General features: G+C 39.8%; 4 protein-coding genes and 1 long non-coding RNA gene across 5 annotated transcripts; 1 reads left to right on the top strand and 4 right to left on the bottom strand.

Annotated features, from left to right (window-relative positions):
* Positions 1-1770: 1770 nt before the first annotated feature.
* On the bottom strand, positions 1771-8119 carry LOC133849969 (E3 ubiquitin-protein ligase highwire-like). The gene is made up of 6 exons (XM_062285955.1): positions 7787-8119; positions 5275-6738; positions 4090-4431; positions 3561-4025; positions 3300-3493; positions 1771-3240 (listed from the first exon to the last, which is right to left on the bottom strand). The coding sequence occupies exons 1-6, from the start codon at positions 8117-8119 to the stop codon at positions 2757-2759; spliced, it is 3282 nt and encodes a 1093-aa protein (XP_062141939.1). The 3' UTR covers positions 1771-2756.
* A 200-nt stretch (positions 8120-8319) lies between these two features.
* LOC133849971 (E3 ubiquitin-protein ligase highwire-like) lies at positions 8320-8589 on the bottom strand. Its single transcript, XM_062285956.1, has one exon. It carries the CDS (start codon positions 8587-8589, stop codon positions 8320-8322), a length of 270 nt encoding a protein of 89 aa, XP_062141940.1.
* Positions 8590-15138: 6549 nt separating this feature from the next.
* On the bottom strand, positions 15139-21731 carry LOC133849972 (E3 ubiquitin-protein ligase highwire-like). The gene is made up of 6 exons (XM_062285957.1): positions 21163-21731; positions 18651-20114; positions 17466-17807; positions 16937-17401; positions 16675-16868; positions 15139-16615 (listed from the first exon to the last, which is right to left on the bottom strand). The coding sequence occupies exons 1-6, from the start codon at positions 21493-21495 to the stop codon at positions 16132-16134; spliced, it is 3282 nt and encodes a 1093-aa protein (XP_062141941.1). The 5' UTR covers positions 21496-21731; the 3' UTR covers positions 15139-16131.
* Positions 21696-21974, bottom strand: LOC133849973 (E3 ubiquitin-protein ligase highwire-like). The gene has a single exon (XM_062285958.1). It carries the CDS (start codon positions 21972-21974, stop codon positions 21696-21698), a length of 279 nt encoding a protein of 92 aa, XP_062141942.1.
* Positions 21975-25820: 3846 nt separating this feature from the next.
* On the top strand, positions 25821-26361 carry LOC133849967 (uncharacterized). Its single transcript, XR_009895545.1, has 4 exons — positions 25821-25853; positions 25940-26058; positions 26117-26203; positions 26273-26361. It is a non-coding gene; the product is annotated as an uncharacterized LOC133849967 (long non-coding RNA).
* Positions 26362-27529: the final 1168 nt, after the last annotated feature.

Genomic DNA, 27529 nt, shown 5'->3' on the forward strand with positions numbered 1-27529 from the left:
AAATAAATAAATAACAACTTATAATTGTATGTACCAACCAAAAATAATACATTCCAAAATAGTTCGTTCATATATATATTTAATTGTGTTTTTCCGTTGTATTACGCCCGAAAAATACAAATTATAAAATTAACATTAAAAACGAGAAAATTTAATAAATTAAAACTTAGAGAGCCATGCATATTTACAAAACTATATAAAACAAATATATAGGTTATATACCACAAATGCTTGGACAGAACAAAATGGGCATTTGCCTCGACGCTGAACTTATGAACAACTGATGAAAATACCATAAATAAACCAAATAAACAAAATTAACAAAAATTAAGAAACCACAAAAAAATGGAAATAATTAAATTAACTTTATAAAATGAAAACAATATGACATAGTTGTACAATTTATTTGAAAGAAAAATCAATTAATAAATGCTGTAATTAATGTGTATAGTAAATTAATTATTATGACATTAGCATTGATATTAAAACACACACACACACACAAACATAAACACACCAACAAACATATACACACACACACTCATGTTAATAAATCTTTGACTATGTTAAAGAAGAATCCGAAGAAAAGCGTAAGAAAATGTGAAAATACTACTCGTATTCATTCATTATGAGAATTATATTATAAAAGATGAAAAAGCAGCTGAAGAATAAATTGATATTTGATCTATCAGAGCAATGAATATGAAGAAGTCGCAAACGAAATGATTTGAAAAAAACAAAAAAAAAGAAAAACAAAACAAAAAAAAAAGAAAAACAAAACAAAAATGCAAAACAAAACAAAAGAATGAAAGAAATAAATACAATAACAAAATAAATATGTTTTTAAGCTCGTTTTATTTGTATTCTCTATTTTGTGGGGATGGGATTTCCACTTGCATCTGAAGAACGGCATTAATTTCCATATTAATTCTGTGTAAATCACTATAATGTTAGAGAGCTGGCTTGCTTCTACTCCTTCTTAATTTGAAGTTTAACAACTGAGAGAAAAATAGTAATTTGAGTAAAATCAAATTCATTGGAATATCATTTCAGGTCCGAGTATTAGCTGTGATATTATTGTATTCTGTAAGTTCGGTTAATAAGGAACTTGATCTATTCATTTACGTCAATTACAAAATGTTAGATAAATTATAAATACTATAATCTATATAGCAACCTTATTAAAATACAATTGAAACGAAATTCTTAAACTTTTTTTACCTTTCTCTGAGTTATAGCCTTTCATTAAACTACAGTTGTTAGTTTATTATCAATGATTCAATGCTTGGTTTTAATTCAGCTTCATAATCAATTCAATTACTACAAAGTAAACCATTTAATATATTAAACCACTTGCATGCAAAGTATGTTTTTTGACTGACTCCTTTTTCTGAAACTTTGTTAGCAATCATCGTGATGATCACATCAAAAGGATCGGCAACTTTTCAGACGACGTGCTACAAGTTCATAACGTTCTCACCTCTTATTTTGTGAATATGAATTTGAAATAAAATGGAATTTCTAATAGCCATTGGCAATTCATGTATGTGATTGTCGGATGATGTAGAAATCGCCGAGATCACGATATCCATTGCACGTGATTTATAAGCTGTAAAAGTAGCTTTCCGTCAAAAAAAAAAAAGATACCGAAAGTCCCACCAAAACGTAATTGTTTCCGTGCAATAAGTCGACAGGTAAGTGTAATTGAATTAGTTGTTTATTGTTTATTTTAATTACATTTGCTTTTTAGGGGTTGTTTTTTTGTTCGTGTGTGTGTTTTTTTTTTTGTGTTTTGATTTCCTCTTTTTTGCCACATTTATAATAAATATATTTTAGTTATTACATGGTTGCTGCATAATTTGCATTATTTTTCGCATGGTTTCGAAACAATAAAGTGAATTTGCTTTTGTGGTTCATTTTGTTGTCGTTTCTAGTGAGTATTAAAAATAATATTGCAAATTGCATAAACTTTCATTTCTCTCATACATTTTAAAAGTATTTCATGTTATCAATCAATTCACATCTACGTATAATTAATCATCTTGATGAGATCCTAACATTGCCTATCATTTTGTCGCATTCGCTTTCGCTTCCATTTCCGTTTCCGAATATCAAACCTACTTAAGAATAAGTTATGTGAGTGTGTGTGTGTTGGTGTGTATCCAAGTGTGGACGTGTGTGTGTGTGTGTGTGTGTGTGTGCTAACTATGCATGTGTGTACAAAAGAGATTTGTTCTCTCGCCCAAAAAAAAAATGCAGTTAATTGATTACAATTACAATTGCAATTAGAGTTACAATTACAATTAGAATTATATAAAGAAATAAATAAATAAATAAATAAACAATCATATAGTCAAGTACACATATAGCTAAAAATTGCATCTCTCGTATGACATTTATATTAAGACAATAAAAAAAAAAATGATGAACAAAAAACATTAATTTACAATTATTTGTATTGTAAGCATATTTTATTTATCATGATGCCTATTCTTTGCTATATATATATGTATTTATATATAGTCGGTATGTGGGGGTTTCTTTATGGGTTTGTTCTAATTGTTCATACGTTGCCCCTCGGCGCCGTCGCCAATACTGCGCAGCGCCTCCACATCCTCCACAACGACATCATCATCATCCTCTACTTGCTGCTGCTTCTCCTCAGCCTCAGCTTCAGCCTCAGCTTCATCATCATCCTCCTCGTCGTCGTCATCGGTTCGCAACTGCAGCGGCAGATGCAATTTCAAACGGAGTTGCTAGAATGTTTGCGCATTGCGACAGACGCCACAGCCCAGGGCAAACTCCTCACCAGTCGGGGGATGCATCACATGCAGCGGACACTCGTCTCCAAGCAGCTGCTTGGCCTTCGGTCCGGCGGGACACTGTGGCAACTTATTCTTCGGTATGTTCGTGAGACGCTGAAAGTCATCGTGGCACGTGTCGCAAAAGTGCGTGGTGCCAAAGCAAAAGAACACGGCCACCGAGCAGCAGTAGCGACACTTGTACTCGAGGAAATCGGTGCCATGTTTGGGGCACATTTGTGCCCGGGCCACATCCGAGCAGCCGCCACAGACGAGCTCCTCCGGATCGAATTTCTCACCGATCTCAGCATCGCAACGCGCCTCGCCGCCATAGTATGCCTTCTGGCACTTGAAGCACACGTAATACGCATAACGATCCATGGCCAGTTGGGTGACATCTTTGCTATCCGTATCCTTGACCACACCCTCGTACTTAATGCTGTTAGGAATGCGTTCTTTTAGTTACAGTCGATGGCATTGTGTCCGTTGCTTACTTACCGCATGATCGCCTTGCGTTTGACGTCTTGCTTGAGTCCATTGATGGGCTCCAGAATGTCGGCCAGCAATGGATGCTGTATGTCCGCCTTGCAGATGGGGCACAGCGAGAAGCCAAACGTGATACGTGGTCCGCTCCAGCGTTTCTCCAGCACCGCCTTGCAGCAATGAAAGTGAAACACATGACCGCACTCCAACTGCAATTGAAATTCACGATTAGCTGTTGATACTGTTGAACTTTTCTCTCTTTCGTCTCTGACTTACGTGTATGGAGGGCGCACACGAGAGCGCCTCAACGAAGCAGATCATGCACATGTCATCGGCATCTTGGGTTAGTTTCGGATCGCGCAGCTCCTCGGCCAGCTCATTCTCGCGTGCATGGCACACATGCTGCAGACAGGGCAAGCACTTGCGTTCGCCTGCAACGCCGCCGCAGGCATGACCGCAGGGCTTTGTTTTCAGGCAGGAATTGGCCGCATACTCCTGGCATTGGGCATCGGCGCACACGTTGCCAATCTCCAGCAGACCCGAGTTGCCAGTGAGGCCGCAGAAGCGACACCGTCCGACTGCCTCCTGTGGCCCCGAAATGATCGTGTGGCTGCCATCGCGAAACTCGACCATCGCCTTCAGGGTCTTTGAGTCGGCCAGGGCCAAGAGCCAAAAGAGTTTGGTGCGACCGCACGATTCATGCAGCTCCACGCGTATCGCCTCCTCCTCCTCCTTGCACACCTGCGAAGTAGTATCTAAAAATTATATGCATTCTTCTTTGGGGACTCAACGTTTTACAACTTACCGTGCGCTTATGTGAACGCGTCTTGCGATTCAAGTGCAAAAAGCGATCGCAGTCGCCGCAAAGCGAACCGCAGGTCTCGCATTGTATGATCGCCGCTGTTTCGCCATCGTCGTGATTGCTGCACATGGGACGCGTGTCGCAGAGCTTTGACCATTGGCCCGAGGAGAGTTTCTCGACGTGATCACGCTCCAGCACACAGAGACTGGCCAACGCCAGCCACAATGTTGCCGTCTTTGTGCAATGCTCCGGCGTGCGATAGATCTCCTCGAGGCGTGTTAAATTCAACACTGACTCGGCAATGGCCGCCTTGGTGATCTGTGACCACTTCTCGCTCAGCTTGCCCTGCAAAGTAAGACGTGGTATGGTTAATTGCTTGAATTTGAAAACGAGTGAGAAAACTACAGTCGAGTGTGCTCGACTATGATAAGGCTATATTTGGTATATAAATATATTATTACTAAAAAAAATACTAAAATATACCGAAGGATACATATATTTGGTAGCACTACAACATTAATATACCAAAAATATAAAAATTAAATTAACACTATATTTGGTATATCAATTCAATACTACCACATAAATATACCAAGAAATACTAAAATATACCTATGGTTATATTTGATATATCAATATGGTACTGCTGAATTAAAATACCAAACATTTATAAATATACCGAAAGCAATATTTAGTATTTAAAAATACCAATCCCGAAATTATTATACAAAAATAGCGAAGACTATACAAGTATTTGATATATCAATATAGAACTAACGCGTTAATATACCAAAAATAGTAAAATATACCAAATGATATATTTGATAGTACTACCCCATTAATATACCGAAAATATTCTTAAGCCATATATGGTATATCAATTTAGTACTACCACATACATAAATACACCAAGAAATACTAAAATATACCAAAAGCTATATTTGATATATCAACATAGTACACCCAAATTAATATACCAAAAGTATATAAATATACCGAAAGCAATATTTAGTATATGAATATACTACTACTGAATTATTATACAAGAAATACCGAAGACTATAACATATTTGGTATATCAATATAGTTTTACATTCAAAATATACTAGATTGTCGGACAGACGGACATATCTACATCGTCTCAGCATAGCTGTAGGTATAATAAAATAACTAAATCAAGTAACTTACGCTTGCCAAATCCCGTATGAGGCCAATGATGCTCTCCGCCTGTTTGGTGGAGATGATACCGTTGAGGAACCAGCGTTGATTCAGATTCCGTTTGGACTCCTTCTTCACGGGCGCCGCATCAAAGCGAAAGGGATCGCTGCCACCGGGCGCCGTTGATGAGGCAGTCGATGAGGCGGTCGCCAATTGCTCCGCTGTTGTGGGACGTGCACGCAACAGTTGCACGGACAGATCCAACGAACTGCAGAGACGCACAAATGCCGGCGTCTTCTCCAGCTGTCCCGACTTCGCTGTTGCCGTTCCGATGTTTCCGCCAGCCGTTGTGTTGCCGCCACTTGGCACCGTCACGCCGCCAGCTGCATTGGCCGACGTTGTCTTTACCTTGACCTGCAACTGCAGTGACTTGGCAATAACGGCCAGGAAAATGTCGAGCAGCCCCAAGCGACTCATGTCAAAGTCGCTGGCACTCTGATGCGCGATGCTGTAGTCCGCCGGTGGCAGCCGCTGCACGCCGAGCAGCTCGGCGAAACTCTCCGGGGTTATTTCGGGAAGTATGCGACGCAACAGCGCCGTCACCTGACGCTGCACTCGATCGCTGCCCGTGTGCAGCAAACCGAGCAGATCCCGCAGCAGACCGTACTGTTGCGACAGATAGGAGCGACCAACCACGCTGCCGGAGAGCGCCAGCACCATGCTGAGCATCTCAAAGCAATAGGTGTCCGGGGCGCGACTGCGTTCCGAGCTGCTGTCGCTGGAGATGAGCGCTGAAACGCCAGTGGTCGCTGACTGAGGTGCTGCGGCTGTTTGTTGTGCCGGCTGATGCTTGAGCACATGTGCCAAATTGGCCAGCTCCCAGTCCTCCTTGGCCCGTTGCGCCTCCTTCTTGATGGCGTGCACAATGTGCACAATCACCTGCTTCTGCAGATGCGACAGTTTGCTGCGCGAGAACAGTATGCCGACCATGTGTTCCCGGAGATCAAGTGAGTCCGCCAGCATGGAGTTGCCACCACCGTCCAGAACCGAAGAGGAGCCAGCAGCTCCGCCCGCTCCCCCGCCAGTGGCTGTGACCGCATCGTTCACATTGCTGATCAGCTTGCCAAAGACCTGGCCGGTGATGAGACGGAAGACCCGCAGTGTTTCCGCCTCGCAGATTTGCTGTTGAATGCGTGCTGCGTGTGACATGCGCAGATTGGAGCGATGCTCCGCCAGCAACTCTTCGCCAGCAACAGCAGCACCAGCTGCTCCTTGTTGTTGTTGTTGTCCACTTGGCAGTCCCAGCAGCTTGATTTGACGCACCCGCAGTGTGTTCTCCGGTCCGTGGAGCTCGAGGCGAAAATGTGTGGAGCTCTCGTCGCTGATTTTGGCCGCAATCCAAACGCATGCCTTTTGATCCACATCCACTGATTTGATCAGATTGGTATCGCCGAGCGATTGGCCGGCATAAAACACCACATTCAGCACCTTGTTCTGCGGATAGAAATGGAAAGTGAGGTAATGCGTTAAGTGGGCCTAATTATCGATGTATTTCCCATGCTATTGATTTAGGACTGGTACCTAACGTAGTTCTGAATCGGTAATTAGCCCACTACCGCACAGAGCAGTATATTTCAACCATCTCTGGTGAATATGTAGAATGTAGCAACCTCCTGCAGTGTCAATGTACATATATCAGAACCTTGTGGTAATCAACCTATATATGCATCGACCTACTGCAATGTTATCTTTATGGGATATGCTAGTTTGGAGCGCACCTAATGTAGTACAGCGATGTAAGCCAATACGAACCCTTAACACTACTCAAATAGTGCAATAGCTGTAATATATATTTATCAAGCATAATTTTGCGTTTGCCGATCTAGTGAATTACTAACTTATTGCGGCAATGATCTACCGACCGAGCAAGCAACTCATCTAGACAAACTACAATTGCCTGCAGTTCCTTTTTATTATGGAGCCTTATTCACTTCAAGAACCATACCGATCTTATACAATTTTTTATTCTGCTGAAAATATCCAAGTGATAAGCAATCTATTGCTGCACTAATTTAGAGCAGAGCCTTGTAGTTTACCTACATTACCGATGCAATATACCGGCAAAGCGGGTTGCTTATTTTGATAAGTTTCGTCCTCCTGCAGTACCATTTAATGTATTACCGATTTAAAGCAATAAGAATGTAATACAGTAATCACCTAAAGCACTTCGACCTTATGCTTTATCATCCCCCTACAGAAAATATCTTATGCAGTTGCAACCTCCCGCAGAACGGATGTAGATCACAACTTTGTGGTTGTTCGATCCTAGCAAGAGCAAGCGAGCTTCTTATCTATGTATTCGTATATAAATAACGGCCACCAATATTTCTTCTGCAAGTACTAACCTTGTTTAACACCGACCCTTTGCAGTACCTTCTACGGGTACTAATTCACATCATTAACAAAAAACCAAAAAACTTTATCAGAGTTTCCCAATCGTGCACTATAAAAAGAGAGTATCGGGGATGCTTCTTCAACTTACCTGAATGTCGCGGCTGTTGTCGATGTGCACGAGCACAAATTTGCAGGCATAGCTAAGCTTGCTCATTGAGAGCTCAATGATCTTGCATTTGTTGCGATCCTCCTCGTCGCTCTCCCAGAACGTCTCTGTCGAATTGTCCGTAAGGGACTCAGCCATGGCGGGACGCGACGAGACCGTCACCTCGAACATGCCAGCCAAATCGGTGTAGCAAATGACTTTGGCACCCGGCACACTGCTCGAGGGGTTGAGCTGATTGCTAGCTGTGGCAATATTATGCTCGGCATCGCAGTGGATCTCGTTACCAGTGGCTGCCAGCATTGTGGACATGGCCATGGCATCGTTCTGCTCATCGGACTTGGACAGGATCTTCGAGATGTTGCCAAACACATGTGAACTATGCAGGAACTGATGATCGGCCTGCCGGAAGCGTATGCCAAAGCATTGAATCGCCACCCGCTGCAGCGGTGATCCCAGCGGCAGATGCAGCGTCAGATCCGCAACCGATTGCAGCAGAATGTGCAGCGATTGAGTGATCAAGTGTGCAAAGCGTCCACTGATCTGTGTATACGCAACGGATGCTCCAATGCCGGTTCGGCCTCCTCGTACTTGCCATCCACCAGCTCAACGCTGCCCAGCGCCAGCGAGCTGACAAACCACCACATCAGATCGTGCAGACAAACGCCTTGGGTGACGCTGCGCAGCAACCAATTGAGCGCCTGCAGCGCATAGATTCGGCAGGCGGCGATCCTTAGACTGCGTCGCATTGCACCGCGCAATCGGTCCAGCTCATGCTTCTGGGTCATGAACGCCATCGAGGAATTTGTAAAGCATCAAAATCAATGCGTTATTAAATTTTACTTCTAACTTAAAAGGAAATGAAAAAGTAAAATCGCATTAAAAAAACAACAAAATATGCATATGTTCTCGATCGGGAGTTGAACCCTGACCCACAACATGTTGAGCTTGCAAACCACCAGCAGAGCCAACGCGGTCCTTGTGCAAGTGCCATTTAACTGCAAACATATAGAACGCGAGCAATTGTTGTTGTCCTCTTCTGCGAGACTTTCGTCGCGGCAAATCAAAATTGACGTGCGCTAGCTGCTCGTCAGCGAGGCAACTGCACGTTGCAAAACTTCATATGCATACACATACTAATATAGGCGAGCATGTAGATACATACACGCATACATAGAAACGAAAGCAGAGCGCAACGAAATACGCCCGTGCTCATCGCTCCGCATTTGATCTGCGACTGAACTCAACGCTGCGCGCTGCGTTAGAGCTTCGAATTTTCGAATGAGCCGAAGAGGCTCGGTGTTCGAATCGCAGCGCACGACCCGACTGGGGTCGCAATAATACTGTTTTTGATGATACAAAAAATTGTACTGGGCGAAGCATCTATGTATTGTATGGTTAGTGCTTGTGGATTTGTAGAGTTGGTATGTGATTGATTTTCAAACAGTTGTGCAACTGTTGAGTTAGTAAGCAGTGTGTCCATAATTAGTATCTTTTCTCATACACCCACACACACACACGCACGCATACATAAGCATGTATGTGTGTATAAAGCGTAGTACATGTTCCGTTCACAAAACTTGCAGCTGTGCTAGCTTTTAGTGCAAAATCAAATCGAATGGGGCCTAAATACATAGTATATGTAGTTGGTGTATATACAATGCATAATACCCGTCCTAACACACATACTTACATGTGTAGTTGCATACAAGTATGGTATGGCTTGAGCACTCTTTAATCCCTAAGTGAACAAACAAACTGACTAACAGTAATAAAGACAAAGAAGCAGAGAAGAGCAGAATACTACTAGAAAACTATACGAAAATCCCAGCCACAACAAAACGAACAAAAAAACAACAACCACAACAACAACAACAAAAACAAAAACAACACACGAGGCAAAAGACACAAAACATATTGCCGCAAAATGAAAGGACAATCGATATAAAAAACACAATTGATATGAAAACTGCAGTTAAATAGAAATGACAAATGGTTAATAATAATTTGTACATATGTATACATACTTATTATATATTATACATTCACATACATAATACATAGGGAAAGTAAAGAATATGGCGAATGAGAAAACCTTTTGTAAATAAGAAAAGAGTTTTATTGCGATACGATAAATGAATGAACAAAATACGAGTATAAATTGTGCAATGTTATTTACAATACAAATTCAAATTCCAATTCCAATTGTTTAACACCCCACACGCTCACACGAACACACACCTTACACACACACATACACAAACATATTTTGTGATAAAAGCAAATGAAAAACTAAATATAAAATTTATATTAATTTATGAATATATTGTTTAGGCTCGCATTAAATATGGAAAAGGCTTGCACTTGCATATAGTTTATTGTTACAAAAGAATGCAAAATAATTATGAAATATAACAGTTAGTATAATATAAAACATACACACACACACACACACTCATGTACATTGTACAGTACACAAAGACACTAACTGGCGCCATCTATGGGAATAATATCGCAAAGGTTTCATTACATTTAAGTCGTCGCTTGCAGCTAATTTCCCCCACTTGAACGATAGAATACATTTATAGCATTCTTATATATTTAAACACCTAGATCTATTCCAATTAGTTTGTTTTACCTTATTAAAGATCAGTTAAGATCACAGTATAGATCAAAGTTCCCACACATTCACAACTACAAGGCAAAAACAAATAAAAAATCAAAAAACAAAAAACAAAAAAATAAAAAACCAAAACCAAAAACTATTAAAGCAATACGAACTATTTACATACAAATTACATACATATGTTATATATATTGTCTTCCCAAAATCGAAACTTAGTCTAGAGTCTATGTTTTGGGGACTACAGAGTTGTTATTTATCTAGTTTTAGTTCTAGACTTTAGTTGTACCTTTAGTCTGGCTTACAAATTAGCGCAAAATCCTTGTTATAGCTCTGATTTCCGTTTGACAACGCAGCAGCACCATAAAAACTCAATCGAAAAGCAATTCAATTCAGTGGTATTAAAACATGACTTCAACTCTACATACATACATACATATATACATATATACACTCACACAAGCAAACACACATATGGTAAATATGTATATTCCGTATACACACATACATACATATAATTAACTTCAAAGTTTCGATGATAATGACAAATTTGTTGCATATGTTTAGACAATTTAAATTAATTAATTATTAATGCAAAACAACTAAACGAAAATCCAAAAAATACTAGAAACAAACTCATTTGTACATAAATAGTTAAAAATTAATAGTTTTTTTTTTATATACATATATTACATTATCGTTATATGGCGTAAGTCGCACTGGTCAAATGGCAAAACGAATGACTCAACAAAGTTAGTATAAAAGCAAATTAATATACATACATATACTATATATTTAGCATATACCATGCATATGCGATATATAGTATTATCGATAGGAATAGCGGTACTAGAGTTAACTGTAATATAGTTTTCAACTATTCGTTCAACTGACTTTTGATTGGGATAACAAAAAAACAAAACAAATACCAATAAACTACGAATCAATAATGATATTATAATAAAATTGTGAATTGTTTAACCCACTCGCTCCTCCGCTTCCAAGCTCATAAATCGCAGCGGAATATATTACTTACATATTATATATAGATAATATATTTATATTGTGTTTTTTTTTGTCTGTTTTTGTTAATTACTTTTGTAGATTTTAGTGCTAAACTACACAGAGCCTTATACATTTATGAATGAACACAACTAACCAGAAAATTTAATGAAAACCAAAACGAAAATATTTAAATTTTATGAGTAATACATAGAAATTATTAACTACAACGTAAAGAAAAGCAAAAATTTACCAAATTATGAAAGGTGCAATTACGATTTTTAAGTCAGTGCGACAATTAGTCAAAATTTATATTGAAAAATGAAAAGAAGAAAATCGAAAAAACTAAAACTAAAAAAAAGAAAAACCAAAAAAAAAATGGCCGAACAGATATTTATATATATATACACCAGACATACGAGGAATTGCGAATTTCACACACAAAAAACAAACAAAAACAAACTCAAACTCAAACTCGAACTCACTCAAAATTCACATAAATATTTTGTCAGGTTCATCCGAAGTAGCTAAATGGAAAAGAAATACTCATTAAATACTAACAATTATACGATCACCTTTGATGAATTTACTCCAGTGATCGAATGTATATATTATATATATATATATACACTATACACTCAATATATGTATACATATATATAGATATAGCAGCTTCATTCGCTTAGAAGCGCCAACTGAAATCCCATACAAACAAAAAATCAATTTAGAGTTGAGCAAGACATACACAACAAAAAATTTCAAGAAACCAAAAAAAAAAAAAACAAAACAAGGAAAATTAAAATAAACTTTAGAAGCTTTTATACGCCAGAATTTTTTCTAAGCAAAATAATAAGGTACATAATTAATACTACTATAATAACTAACTAAACAAAATACCAAAAATACGCCACTTAATTATTAAAAATGATATAAATTGTAATTAAACAATGTGAATATATACAAGACACAGATACAAAAGCCTTACAAACACTCAAAAAAAAAAGAGAAGAAAAATACCAAACACACGCCTCATTTTTTGTATACCCACTGCAAAAAAAAAAGAAACCAAACACTTTTGGCAAACTAACAAAAAACAAAGAAATGGAAAAAAAACTATTACATTTATGCGAAAAAAAAATAGAAAATAAATTCTTAAAATATAAATGAAACCCAGTCTTCGGTACATCGAAGAGTAAATACCTCTGCAGAGTGACGTCAATTTGGACAGAAATTAGAGTTGAGTAGAGACATCTCAAGAAACAAAAATAAAGTCAACATACAGAATATCAATTAATTCGATCCGATGAATCCTTAAATAAAAAATATTTGAAGCAAATTTGGTCAAAGTCAAAGTTTGTGACTAATTGTTCCTATCACATCTACATATAGTATAAATACAGTAATCAAAGTAACGTAGATTAAATATTGAGAGAATAGTTTGCATTTAAACTGACATACAGACGGAATAGATGTATATATGTATATATACATCATATGTGTATGTCTTCTCTGAACATCTGAAGAATACTGTTTTTTATCTCTGCAAAGGTATAACAAAAAAAAACAAAAAGAAAAGAAAAGAAAACAAAACTACCAATGAAAGTACTAAGCGTTATGCTCTAGACTCTAGATTCTAGTCTCTAGACGAAAAAGAACCAAAATTTTACAAAATACCAAGAGAAAACCAAAATGAAAGCAATGTTAAACATTTTCCACCAAATTTGAGGAGCATAATTGATGTGTATACAACAATATAATCTGAATAACAATTAATGAGTATGAACATTACAACTCGAACATAATAACGTAATAACTACTACTATAATGATAAACAAGAATGATTTCGTACACACGCCCTTTGTTTTTGAACATGAAAAAGCTGCCTATTTAGTAAATATTTACAAATCTTACTGACAACAACAACAAAAGAAAAACAAAGCAAAACAAACAAACAAAAAATAAATAAATAACAACTTATAATTGTATGTACCAACCAAAAATAATACATTCCAAAATAGTTCGTTCATATATATATTTAATTGTGTTTTTCCGTTGTATTACGCCCGAAAAATACAAATTATAAAATTAACATTAAAAACGAGAAAATTTAATAAATTAAAACTTAGAGAGCCATGCATATTTACAAAACTATATAAAACAAATATATAGGTTATATACCACAAATGCTTGGACAGAACAAAATGGGCATTTGCCTCGACGCTGAACTTATGAACAACTGATGAAAATACCATAAATATACCAAATAAACAAAATTAACAAAAAATTAAGAAACCACAAAAAAATGGAAATAATTAAATTAACTTTATAAAATGAAAACAATATGACATAGTTGTACAATTTATTTGAAAGAAAAATCAATTAATAAATGCTGTAATTAATGTGTATAGTAAATTAATTATTATGACATTAGCATTGATATTAAAACACACACACACACACAAACATAAACACACCAACAAACATATACACACACACACTCATGTTAATAAATCTTTGACTATGTTAAAGAAGAATCCGAAGAAAAGCGTAAGAAAATGTGAAAATACTACTCGTATTCATTCATTATGAGAATTATATTATAAAAGATGAAAAAGCAGCTGAAGAATAAATTGATATTTGATCTATCAGAGCAATGAATATGAAGAAGTCGCAAACGAAATGATTTGAAAAAAAAAAAAAGAAAAAAAAAAAAAAAAGAAAAACAAAACAAAAATGCAAAACAAAACAAAAGAATGAAAGAAATACAATAACAAAATAAATATGTTTTTAAGCTCGTTTTATTTGTATTCTCTATTTTGTGGGGATGGGATTTCCACTTGCATCTGAAGAACGGCATTAATTTCCATATTAATTCTGTGTAAATCACTATAATGTTAGAGAGCTGGCTTGCTTCTACTCCTTCTTAATTTGAAGTTTAACAACTGAGAGAAAAATAGTAATTTGAGTAAAATCAAATTCATTGGAATATCATTTCAGGTCCGAGTATTAGCTGTGATATTATTGTATTCTGTAAGTTCGGTTAATAAGGAACTTGATCTATTCATTTACGTCAATTACAAAATGTTAGATAAATTATAAATACTATAATCTATATAGCAACCTTATTAAAATACAATTGAAACGAAATTCTTAAACTTTTTTTACCTTTCTCTGAGTTATAGCCTTTCATTAAACTACAGTTGTTAGTTTATTATCAATGATTCAATGCTTGGTTTTAATTCAGCTTCATAATCAATTCAATTACTACAAAGTAAACCATTTAATATATTAAACCACTTGCATGCAAAGTATGTTTTTTGACTGACTCCTTTTTCTGAAACTTTGTTAGCAATCATCGTGATGATCACATCAAAAAGGATCGGCAACTTTTCAGACGACGTGCTACAAGTTCATAACGTTCTCACCTCTTATTTTGTGAATATGAATTTGAAATAAAATGGAATTTCTAATAGCCATTGGCAATTCATGTATGTGATTGTCGGATGATGTAGAAATCGCCGAGATCACGATATCCATTGCACGTGATTTATAAGCTGTAAAAGTAGCTTTCCGTCAAAAAAAAAAGATACCGAAAGTCCCACCAAAACGTAATTGTTTCCGTGCAATAAGTCGACAGGTAAGTGTAATTGAATTAGTTGTTTATTGTTTATTTTAATTACATTTGCTTTTTAGGGGTTGTTTTTTTTGTTCGTGTGTGTGTGTGTTTTTTTGTGTTTTGATTTCCTCTTTTTGCCACATTTATAATAAATATATTTTAGTTATTACATGGTTGCTGCATAATTTGCATTATTTTTCGCATGGTTTCGAAACAATAAAGTGAATTTGCTTTTGTGGTTCATTTTGTTGTCGTTTCTAGTGAGTATTAAAAATAATATTGCAAATTGCATAAACTTTCATTTCTCTCATACATTTTAAAAGTATTTCATGTTATCAATCAATTCACATCTACGTATAATTAATCATCTTGATGAGATCCTAACATTGCCTATCATTTTGTCGCATTCGCTTTCGCTTCCATTTCCGTTTCCGAATATCAAACCTACTTAAGAATAAGTTATGTGAGTGTGTGTGTGTTGGTGTGTATCCAAGTGTGGACGTGTGTGTGTGTGTGTGTGTGTGTGTGCTAACTATGCATGTGTGTACAAAAGAGATTTGTTCTCTCGCCCAAAAAAAAAATGCAGTTAATTGATTACAATTACAATTACAATTAGAGTTACAATTACAATTAGAATTATATAAAGAAATAAATAAATAAATAAATAAACAATCATATAGTCAAGTACACATATAGCTAAAAATTGCATCTCTCGTATGACATTTATATTAAGACAATAAAAAAAAAAATGATGAACAAAAAACATTAATTTACAATTATTTGTATTGTAAGCATATTTTATTTATCATGATGCCTATTCTTTGCTATATATATATGTATTTATATATAGTCGGTATGTGGGGGTTTCTTTATGGGTTTGTTCTAATTGTTCATACGTTGCCCCTCGGCGCCGTCGCCAATACTGCGCAGCGCCTCCACATCCTCCACAACGACATCATCATCATCCTCTACTTGCTGCTGCTTCTCCTCAGCCTCAGCCTCAGCTTCAGCCTCAGCTTCATCATCATCCTCCTCGTCGTCGTCATCGGTTCGCAACTGCAGCGGCAGATGCAATTTCAAACGGAGTTGCTAGAATGTTTGCGCATTGCGACAGACGCCACAGCCCAGGGCAAACTCCTCACCAGTCGGGGGATGCATCACATGCAGCGGACACTCGTCTCCAAGCAGCTGCTTGGCCTTCGGTCCGGCGGGACACTGTGGCAACTTATTCTTCGGTATGTTCGTGAGACGCTGAAAGTCATCGTGGCACGTGTCGCAAAAGTGCGTGGTGCCAAAGCAAAAGAACACGGCCACCGAGCAGCAGTAGCGACACTTGTACTCGAGGAAATCGGTGCCATGTTTGGGGCACATTTGTGCCCGGGCCACATCCGAGCAGCCGCCACAGACGAGCTCCTCCGGATCGAATTTCTCACCGATCTCAGCATCGCAACGCGCCTCGCCGCCATAGTATGCCTTCTGGCACTTGAAGCACACGTAATACGCATAACGATCCATGGCCAGTTGGGTGACATCTTTGCTATCCGTATCCTTGACCACACCCTCGTACTTAATGCTGTTAGGAATGCGTTCTTTTAGTTACAGTCGATGGCATTGTGTCCGTTGCTTACTTACCGCATGATCGCCTTGCGTTTGACGTCTTGCTTGAGTCCATTGATGGGCTCCAGAATGTCGGCCAGCAATGGATGCTGTATGTCCGCCTTGCAGATGGGGCACAGCGAGAAGCCAAACGTGATACGTGGTCCGCTCCAGCGTTTCTCCAGCACCGCCTTGCAGCAATGAAAGTGAAACACATGACCGCACTCCAACTGCAATTGAAATTCACGATTAGCTGTTGATACTGTTGAACTTTCTCTCTCTTTCGTCTCTGACTTACGTGTATGGAGGGCGCACACGAGAGCGCCTCAACGAAGCAGATCATGCACATGTCATCGGCATCTTGGGTTAGTTTCGGATCGCGCAGCTCCTCGGCCAGCTCATTCTCGCGTGCATGGCACACATGCTGCAGACAGGGCAAGCACTTGCGTTCGCCTGCAACGCCGCCGCAGGCATGACCGCAGGGCTTTGTTTTCAGGCAGGAATTGGCCGCATACTCCTGGCATTGGGCATCGGCGCACACGTTGCCAATCTCCAGCAGACCCGAGTTGCCAGTGAGGCCGCAGAAGCGACACCGTCCGACTGCCTCCTGTGGCCCCGAAATGATCGTGTGGCTGCCATCGCGAAACTCGACCATCGCCTTCAGGGTCTTTGAGTCGGCCAGGGCCAAGAGCCAAAAGAGTTTGGTGCGACCGCACGATTCATGCAGCTCCACGCGTATCGCCTCCTCCTCCTCCTTGCACACCTGCGAAGTAGTATCTAAAAATTATATGCATTCTTCTTTGGGGACTCAACGTTTTACAACTTACCGTGCGCTTATGTGAACGCGTCTTGCGATTCAAGTGCAAAAAGCGATCGCAGTCGCCGCAAAGCGAACCGCAGGTCTCGCATTGTATGATCGCCGCTGTTTCGCCATCGTCGTGATTGCTGCACATGGGACGCGTGTCGCAGAGCTTTGACCATTGGCCCGAGGAGAGTTTCTCGACGTGATCACGCTCCAGCACACAGAGACTGGCCAACGCCAGCCACAATGTTGCCGTCTTTGTGCAATGCTCCGGCGTGCGATAGATCTCCTCGAGGCGTGTTAAATTCAACACTGACTCGGCAATGGCCGCCTTGGTGATCTGTGACCACTTCTCGCTCAGCTTGCCCTGCAAAAGTAAGACGTGGTATGGTTAATTGCTTGAATTTGAAAACGAGTGAGAAAACTACAGTCGAGTGTGCTCGACTATGATAAGGCTATATTTGGTATATAAATATATTATTACTAAAAAAAATACTAAAATATACCGAAGGATACATATATTTGGTAGCACTACAACATTAATATACCAAAAATATAAAATTAAATTAACACTATATTTGGTATATCAATTCAATACTACCACATAAATATACCAAGAAATACTAAAATATACCTATGGTTATATTTGATATATCAATATGGTACTGCTGAATTAAAATACCAAACATTTATAAATATACCGAAAGCAATATTTAGTATTTAAAAATACCAATCCCGAAATTATTATACAAAAATAGCGAAGACTATACAAGTATTTGATATATCAATATAGAACTAACGCGTTAATATACCAAAAATAGTAAAATATACCAAATGATATATTTGATAGTACTACCCCATTAATATACCGAAAATATTCTTAAGCCATATATGGTATATCAATTTAGTACTACCACATACATAAATACACCAAGAAATACTAAAATATACCAAAAGCTATATTTGATATATCAACATAGTACACCCAAATTAATATACCAAAAGTATATAAATATACCGAAAGCAATATTTAGTATATGAATATACTACTACTGAATTATTATACAAGAAATACCGAAGACTATAACATATTTTGTATATCAATATAGTTTTACATTCAAAATATACTAGATTGTCGGACAGACGGACATATCTACATCGTCTCAGCATAGCTGTAGGTATAATAAAATAACTAAATCAAGTAACTTACGCTTGCCAAATCCCGTATGAGGCCAATGATGCTCTCCGCCTGTTTGGTGGAGATGATACCGTTGAGGAACCAGCGTTGATTCAGATTCCGTTTGGACTCCTTCTTCACGGGCGCCGCATCAAAGCGAAAGGGATCGCTGCCACCGGGCGCCGTTGATGAGGCAGTCGATGAGGCGGTCGCCAATTGCTCCGCTGTTGTGGGACGTGCACGCAACAGTTGCACGGACAGATCCAACGAACTGCAGAGACGCACAAATGCCGGCGTCTTCTCCAGCTGTCCCGACTTCGCTGTTGCCGTTCCGATGTTTCCGCCAGCCGTTGTGTTGCCGCCACTTGGCACCGTCACGCCGCCAGCTGCATTGGCCGACGTTGTCTTTACCTTGACCTGCAACTGCAGTGACTTGGCAATAACGGCCAGGAAAATGTCGAGCAGCCCCAAGCGACTCATGTCAAAGTCGCTGGCACTCTGATGCGCGATGCTGTAGTCCGCCGGTGGCAGCCGCTGCACGCCGAGCAGCTCGGCGAAACTCTCCGGGGTTATTTCGGGAAGTATGCGACGCAACAGCGCCGTCACCTGACGCTGCACTCGATCGCTGCCCGTGTGCAGCAAACCGAGCAGATCCCGCAGCAGACCGTACTGTTGCGACAGATAGGAGCGACCAACCACGCTGCCGGAGAGCGCCAGCACCATGCTGAGCATCTCAAAGCAATAGGTGTCCGGGGCGCGACTGCGTTCCGAGCTGCTGTCGCTGGAGATGAGCGCTGAAACGCCAGTGGTCGCTGACTGAGGTGCTGCGGCTGTTTGTTGTGCCGGCTGATGCTTGAGCACATGTGCCAAATTGGCCAGCTCCCAGTCCTCCTTGGCCCGTTGCGCCTCCTTCTTGATGGCGTGCACAATGTGCACAATCACCTGCTTCTGCAGATGCGACAGTTTGCTGCGCGAGAACAGTATGCCGACCATGTGTTCCCGGAGATCAAGTGAGTCCGCCAGCATGGAGTTGCCACCACCGTCCAGAACCGAAGAGGAGCCAGCAGCTCCGCCCGCTCCCCCGCCAGTGGCTGTGACCGCATCGTTCACATTGCTGATCAGCTTGCCAAAGACCTGGCCGGTGATGAGACGGAAGACCCGCAGTGTTTCCGCCTCGCAGATTTGCTGTTGAATGCGTGCTGCGTGTGACATGCGCAGATTGGAGCGATGCTCCGCCAGCAACTCTTCGCCAGCAACAGCAGCACCAGCTGCTCCTTGTTGTTGTTGTTGTCCACTTGGCAGTCCCAGCAGCTTGATTTGACGCACCCGCAGTGTGTTCTCCGGTCCGTGGAGCTCGAGGCGAAAATGTGTGGAGCTCTCGTCGCTGATTTTGGCCGCAATCCAAACGCATGCCTTTTGATCCACATCCACTGATTTGATCAGATTGGTATCGCCGAGCGATTGGCCGGCATAAAACACCACATTCAGCACCTTGTTCTGCGGATAGAAATGGAAAGTGAGGTAATGCGTTAAGTGGGCCTAATTATCGATGTATTTCCCATGCTATTGATTTAGGACTGGTACCTAACGTAGTTCTGAATCGTTAATTAGCCCACTACCGCACAGAGCAGTATATTTCAACCATCTCTGGTGAATATGTAGAATGTAGCAACCTCCTGCAGTGTCAATGTACATATATCAGAACCTTGTGGTAATCAACCTATATATGCATCGACCTACTGCAATGTTATCTTTATGGGATATGCTAGTTTGGAGCGCACCTAATGTAGTACAGCGATGTAAGCCAATACGAACCCTTAACACTACTCAAATAGTGCAATAGCTGTAATATATATTTATCAAGCATAATTTTGCGTTTGCCGATCTAGTGAATTACTAACTTATTGCGGCAATGATCTACCGACCGAGCAAGCAACTCATCTAGACAAACTACAATTGCCTGCAGTTCCTTTTTATTATGGAGCCTTATTCACTTCAAGAACCATACCGATCTTATACAATTTTTTATTCTGCTGAAAATATCCAAGTGATAAGCAATCTATTGCTGCACTAATTTAGAGCAGAGCCTTGTAGTTTACCTACATTACCGATGCAATATACCGGCAAAGCGGGTTGCTTATTTTGATAAGTTTCGTCCTCCTGCAGTACCATTTAATGTATTACCGATTTAAAGCAATAAGAATGTAATACAGTAATCACCTAAAGCACTTCGACCTTATGCTTTATCATCCCCCTACAGAAAATATCTTATGCAGTTGCAACCTCCCGCAGAACGGATGTAGATCACAACTTTGTGGTTGTTCGATCCTAGCAAGAGCAAGCGAGCTTCTTATCTATGTATTCGTATATAAATAACGGCCACCAATATTTCTTCTGCAAGTACTAACCTTGTTTAACACCGACCCTTTGCAGTACCTTCTACGGGTACTAATTCACATCATTAACAAAAAACCAAAAAACTTTATCAGAGTTTCCCAATCGTGCACTATAAAAAGAGAGTATCGGGGATGCTTCTTCAACTTACCTGAATGTCGCGGCTGTTGTCGATGTGCACGAGCACAAATTTGCAGGCATAGCTAAGCTTGCTCATTGAGAGCTCAATGATCTTGCATTTGTTGCGATCCTCCTCGTCGCTCTCCCAGAACGTCTCTGTCGAATTGTCCGTAAGGGACTCAGCCATGGCGGGACGCGACGAGACCGTCACCTCGAACATGCCAGCCAAATCGGTGTAGCAAATGACTTTGGCACCCGGCACACTGCTCGAGGGGTTGAGCTGATTGCTAGCTGTGGCAATATTATGCTCGGCATCGCAGTGGATCTCGTTACCAGTGGCTGCCAGCATTGTGGACATGGCCATGGCATCGTTCTGCTCATCGGACTTGGACAGGATCTTCGAGATGTTGCCAAACACATGTGAACTATGCAGGAACTGATGATCGGCCTGCCGGAAGCGTATGCCAAAGCATTGAATCGCCACCCGCTGCAGCGGTGATCCCAGCGGCAGATGCAGCGTCAGATCCGCAACCGATTGCAGCAGAATGTGCAGCGATTGAGTGATCAAGTGTGCAAAGCGTCCACTGATCTGTGTATACGCAACGGATGCTCCAATGCCGGTTCGGCCTCCTCGTACTTGCCATCCACCAGCTCAACGCTGCCCAGCGCCAGCGAGCTGACAAACCACCACATCAGATCGTGCAGACAAACGCCTTGGGTGACGCTGCGCAGCAACCAATTGAGCGCCTGCAGCGCATAGATTCGGCAGGCGGCGATCCTTAGACTGCGTCGCATTGCACCGCGCAATCGGTCCAGCTCATGCTTCTGGGTCATGAACGCCATCGAGGAATTTGTAAAGCATCAAAAATCAATGCGTTATTAAATTTTACTTCTAACTTAAAAGGAAATGAAAAAAGTAAAATCGCATTAAAAAAAACAAAATATGCATATGTTCTCGATCGGGAGTTGAACCCTGACCCACAACATGTTGAGCTTGCAAACCACCAGCAGAGCCAACGCGGTCCTTGTGCAAGTTCCATTTAACTGCAAACATATAGAACGCGAGCAATTGTTGTTGTCCTCTTCTGCGAGACTTTCGTCGCGGCAAATCAAAATTGACGTGCGCTAGCTGCCCGTCAGCGAGGCAACTGCACGTTGCAAAACTTCATATGCATACACATACTAATATAGGCGAGCATGTAGATACATACACGCATACATAGAAACGAAAGCAGAGCGCAACGAAATACGCCCGTGCTCATCGCTCCGCATTTGATCTGCGACTGAACTCAACGCTGCGCGCTGCGTTAGAGCTTCGAATTTTCGAATGAGCCGAAGAGGCTCGGTGTTCGAATCGCAGCGCACGACCCGACTGGGGTCGCAATAATACTGTTTTTGATGATACAAAAAAATTGTACTGGGCGAAGCATCTATGTATTGTATGGTTAGTGATTTTAGCTTTAAAGTTTTATAAGCTTGGAACTTTTTCACGCAGCGGCTCATGACTTGGGTAAAGTTCGAACAGCTGTGATCAAGCTTTAAAAGCTCGATAGCTTCAAAAGCTTTCAAATTTTCCACGCACGTGATTATTTTTGCACTTGGAAAAACTCGATTTTTCACAATATTAAGAGTGTCACTGTCACTGAGATATTCGCACTTTGTTGCATTTATGCTCCCACACAGGAAACTCTAAATTCCGTCTCTGTCGGTAGTGTTTTTGCAGGTTTTTTATGGTTCTCACACCGAGCACACACGGAGGCACGTCTGTTTAGTTCAAAACCTATACATGGTGAGCAGTGTGTGCTCATCACGTATATATGTATTGGATGCATATATTTCAGTTTGCATAATAGGTAATAATTAAGTTATTACAAAAAGTCTCATCCGATATCAATTCGCTCGCTCTCGCAGTCGCAGTCGGACGTGTTTTTTTTCTTCCCTCTTAAACTTTGTGATTTTTCATTGAATTTCATATTTATTTACAATTAATTTAACATTAATTTTACTCTCTCACTTGTGTTTAACTACAGATCGTTAAATCGCTGTGTGCTTTCTTGTATTTATATATAAAATATAACAACAAATTGTGTGGTCAAACATTGCTTTGATTTGTTAGCAAAACAATTCTGTTTTCATTGCCGCTGCAGTTTGATTTTGTATTTTTGTTTACTTTCGCGCTCTTCTTTTTTCACTTGCTATTCTTTGCGCTCAACGCTGTTACAATAGTTAACTCTCCCTCTCTTGGTGATGTCTCGCTCGACCCGCGCTTTACTCTCAGTGCTTGTGCTTTGTGCTCTCAACGCTCTTTAGAATAGTAACTCTCCCTCTCTTGGTGTTGTAGTTGCCTACCTATCTTACGTCTCGCTCGACCTGTGCATACTCTCTGTGTTTTGTGCTCTTCGTAAGTACAGATCATATTAGTTTGCAAATAATTTATCTATTTTGATTTATTTCTTTTTTGGTTTTTAATTGGTTTAATAATATTTGTTTTAGCAACATGTTGGTCTGTTATAACAAGAAATGCCGGGTGCCAGTTGGTGCCAAAATGGGTTTTGTTTGTTGCTGGTTATGCGACAACGTTGCACATGAAAAATGTGCTGGCTTTAACGGCCGTATTGTTGATTTGATTTCGGCCAAGTCTGGATTGAGATGGACTTGTGAACATTGTAGGGACTCTGAACGCAATATTGCTGGGTTTATACGGCAGACGCGAACTGGGTTTAAAGATATATTGGCGGGCTTTAAAAAACTCTCCGATGGCTTTTCTGCTTTGGATTCTGGGTTTAAGAGTATGAAGCTCTTGACCGAGTCTCCGAAGCGTAAAAAGGCCAATACGCGTCTGTCGATTACCCCAATCGAGCTTTCTGTCCCAGTGGATGTTCCAAGTCGTTAACTCGAAGCGTAGATCCGCGTCATCACCAGCATTTATGTCTTTGGAGAATATGACAGTATCTAATGGTCATGATGTTGCCGATTTATTTGCGGACTTTTTCCAAACGACATATTCTGTCCCAAGTTCTCAAAATTCCTTTTCTTATCCTTATTAGTTAAATTCATCTAATTGTATTTTTGGTCCTTTAATTACTGAAAGCTCTATTTTAACGGAACTATTGGCTATAAAACCTGTTTTTTACGGCATGTCCGGATGGAGTACATAGTTGTGTGCTAAGGTATTGTGCTGGTAGTATCTGTAAACCGCTTTTTAAATTGTTTGAATTATCCGTTAACTCATGTTCTTTTCCTAAAATCTGGAAAAAATCATACATTATACCTATCCTAAAAAAAGGGAGTAAATCTAAAGTTCAAAATTATCGCGGATTATTGGAGTTCTCTTCTATTGTAATTAAAGGATTCGAGAATAAAATGCAAACGGACGTCATTTACACCGATTTTAGTAAGGCTTTTGACTCTGTTAATCATCACCTCTTACTGTATAAACTTAATGCTTTAGGGTTTCCTCATAGACTAATTGAGTGGATATCCTCATACCTTTCCAACAGAATTCAGAATGTTTATTATAATGGTTTTGAATCTAAATGTGTCCAAGTCACTTCTGGTGTGCCCCAGGGCAGTCATTTGGGTCCTCTATTGTTAACTTTGTTCATAAATGATCTTCCTTCTGTTATTGAGCATTCCCGTGTACCTATGTACGCCGATGACGTTAAGCTTTGCCTGACATTTAATGATAGTCTTGCGAGCTCACTGTTACAATATGACCTTAATCGTCTAGAATCTTGGTGCAGAGTAAATATGTTACATCTCAACTGCAATAAGTGTAAGTTTATGACCTTTTGTAGGGGTTCTTCCCAGTTAAATAACTATATGTTACGCCTCTTGAGCGAATTGAAGGTGTGAATGACTTAGGGGGTTCTGCTTGATGAAAAACTAAAATTCGATAAACATATTCTATCTGCTGTAAATAGGGCCATGGGTAAATAGGTTCTGGGATTTATAAAACGCTGGTCGAAAGAGTTCAATGATCCCTACATCACTAAGACTTTGTACGTCTCACTGGTTCGTCCTATCCTTGAGTACGGATCTCTTGTCTGGAATCCCCAGTATAGGGATTATCAAGATAGGATTGAATCGGTGCAGAAACAATTCTTATTATTTGCTCTTCATAGTTTAAATTGGAATCCTAATATTAGATTACCACCATATCGCAGTAGACTTTTATTACTAAACCTTCCTTCTCTTTCTGACCGCAGAACTATGCAAGGTGCTGTTTTTATACAGAGACTAATTAATGGTGAAATAGACTCTTTGGAGCTATTAAGTCAAATTAGTTTTGCAGTTCCTGTCAGGATCACTAGAAATTTTCTTCCACTTCGCATTTCACGTAGATCTACTAACTTTGCTTGACATAATCCCTTCCGTATTCTGTGTGTGAACTATAATAATCTCAATAACGTAGTTTGCTCTAGTAAATCTATTCCTTTGCTTAAAACCTTATTATTAGCTTATTTATCGAGTATTTAATTGTTATTTATCTTATTATACATTTATTCTAACATATTTTGAATCTAATTTAATTAACTGTCCAGCGTCGTTTAATATTTATTCGCGATTTTCGTTTAATGCATGCTGTTCACAAATTTATTTTGTTTTGTCCGCGCGTCAACAAGCCCGTGCTTGGTATCGCTGGGCCACTTGATGGTACTGCCGTTAGTACGTCAACGTCCAAATCAAAACTTGTACATGGTCACACTTAAGCGAGCAAAGGTAAACAAATAAGTCAAAAACATTGAATTTTCGTAGAAATACGTGAATTTCGTGAAAATATAAATAATTATAATGTTTAATTCCAGAACACGCATCCACGACAGTTTATGATTGTCTTCAGGTAAGTATTGCAGGTGTCCTTATAATCATCCAGTGTGGAAGTCGTCAGTGTTGTTGTCACCGTTGATTGGCAGGAGTTGTTACGGTTAGTATTGAGTATTGTGTATTGCATTGGAATTAAACTAATTTTTTATCATTGTCAGAGTTGGAATCGTGTTAAACTGTAGTTGTGAGGTGAGTACATCATACAGACACACACACAAACATTTATACTTATGTATTTACACAGAGTGAGAATTTGACCTCTATACATTTAGTAGCAGATTATAAACTAACAACCATGTTATTTTCTATTTTAGAGTGAGTGTCTGGATCACTTTTTTAATCGTTCATCTAAATGGATTGCTGCAATGTGTTTCTCGACGACAGCGATTCAGTGTGACCCTCCAATTGCTGCCATATGCTGCGTCTATTTGGTCAAGTGGGCCAAATGGTTTGGTATCAGCAGCTTGTATGCCAGTGCACTATATTACTTAACTTAACTTATCGTGATTGAGGCCTAACAGGGAAGACTTCAATCATTGCTGTGTGATGATTGGTTTGAGTGCTGGCGTCCGCTCCCAATTGGCCACTCTTACAGTATCACAAGAGTACCGAATGAAATAGTACTGGCATCTTCCGTATCAGTGCGGCAACCCTTGCAATGGCCTAATGACCTCCAACATCCACTTGCGATGCATTGTTTGGGAGCTGGCATCTGCTCAGTGAACCCAATGATGGTCAATATGTTGTAGCGGCTTCATGTATGCTCCTGGCTGCGGCGACATATTATCTAATCTTTATTTATTTTCGGTATGACCTTGTATAGATTGATGAGATTTGGTAAATTAATTAATATTATTTAATTACATTCAAATTTTCGTCTAGTCTTATTGATTATAATATCCATTGGGAGATGAACACTCTGTATCTGAGAGGTGAACACTCTGTATCACTCTGTCCTGTAGTTGTTATCCTATTTGTTGTTGTTGTGTTTAGAAGTGGCAGAGTTGTAGTGGTCATTGAGGGTACAGGGTCCGTAGTAGAGCTCTGCTATTAAATTGATTGCTGTTGCAGTTGTATTGGCTTTTGTACTTTTTGTCGTCGTTGATGTGGTTGTTGCTATAGTTGTCGACGTAGTGCATCAATATTGTCTACATTGCTGGCACCTATTGTTATGTTAGTGCCACTGCTAGAGTATGTTGTTGTCGTATTTGTTGCTGCTGGTGATTTTGGTGTTTCAGATGTTGTGGTCGCTGCTGTTATCACTGTCTCTCCTTGTGCTTTACTTTCGTTTGCTCGCGATCTGCTATCTTATCGAGTGAGTTTGATCGGAGGCTCAAGGAGTAATTGTGATCATTGATTGCGTCAGTTGCGTCGTGTTCTGTGATTGGCTCTGTGCTGCAACTGTCAGGTATCTCCACACGCTTGCGCTCTCGATTGCAATACAAACGTAGTCATCTGCTCAGCACAACCACACTGTCTGTGTTTTAACTGACCCTTGCTGCTCTTACTGGAGTGCTTGCATTGCTGGGGTGCGGCCCACAGTGGGTAGTATATGTGGTTACGGGGACAGT

The sequence above is a fragment of the Drosophila sulfurigaster genome, unplaced genomic scaffold (genome assembly GCF_023558435.1).
Source record: "Drosophila sulfurigaster albostrigata strain 15112-1811.04 unplaced genomic scaffold, ASM2355843v2 ctg56_pilon, whole genome shotgun sequence".
NCBI lineage: Eukaryota > Metazoa > Arthropoda > Insecta > Diptera > Drosophilidae > Drosophila > Drosophila sulfurigaster.

Excerpts from the sequence above, each read along its gene's own strand:
- LOC133849969 (XM_062285955.1), bottom strand. The coding sequence starts at position 8,119 with ATGGCCATGTCCACAATGCTGGCAGCCACTGGTAACGAGATCCACTGC. Across the intron at positions 6,739-7,786 it reads ACAACAGCCGCGACATTCAG|AACAAGGTGCTGAATGTGGT; the intron begins GTAAGTTGAAGA and ends TTCTATCCGCAG. Across the intron at positions 4,026-4,089 it reads CGCGTTCACATAAGCGCACG|GTGTGCAAGGAGGAGGAGGA; the intron begins GTAAGTTGTAAA and ends ACTACTTCGCAG.
- LOC133849973 (XM_062285958.1), bottom strand. The coding sequence starts at position 21,974 with ATGGCGTTCATGACCCAGAAGCATGAGCTGGACCGATTGCGCGGTGCA.
- LOC133849972 (XM_062285957.1), bottom strand. The coding sequence starts at position 21,495 with ATGGCCATGTCCACAATGCTGGCAGCCACTGGTAACGAGATCCACTGC. Across the intron at positions 20,115-21,162 it reads ACAACAGCCGCGACATTCAG|AACAAGGTGCTGAATGTGGT; the intron begins GTAAGTTGAAGA and ends TTCTATCCGCAG. Across the intron at positions 16,869-16,936 it reads CGTGTGCGCCCTCCATACAC|TTGGAGTGCGGTCATGTGTT; the intron begins GTAAGTCAGAGA and ends TTTCAATTGCAG.
- LOC133849971 (XM_062285956.1), bottom strand. The coding sequence starts at position 8,589 with ATGACCCAGAAGCATGAGCTGGACCGATTGCGCGGTGCAATGCGACGC.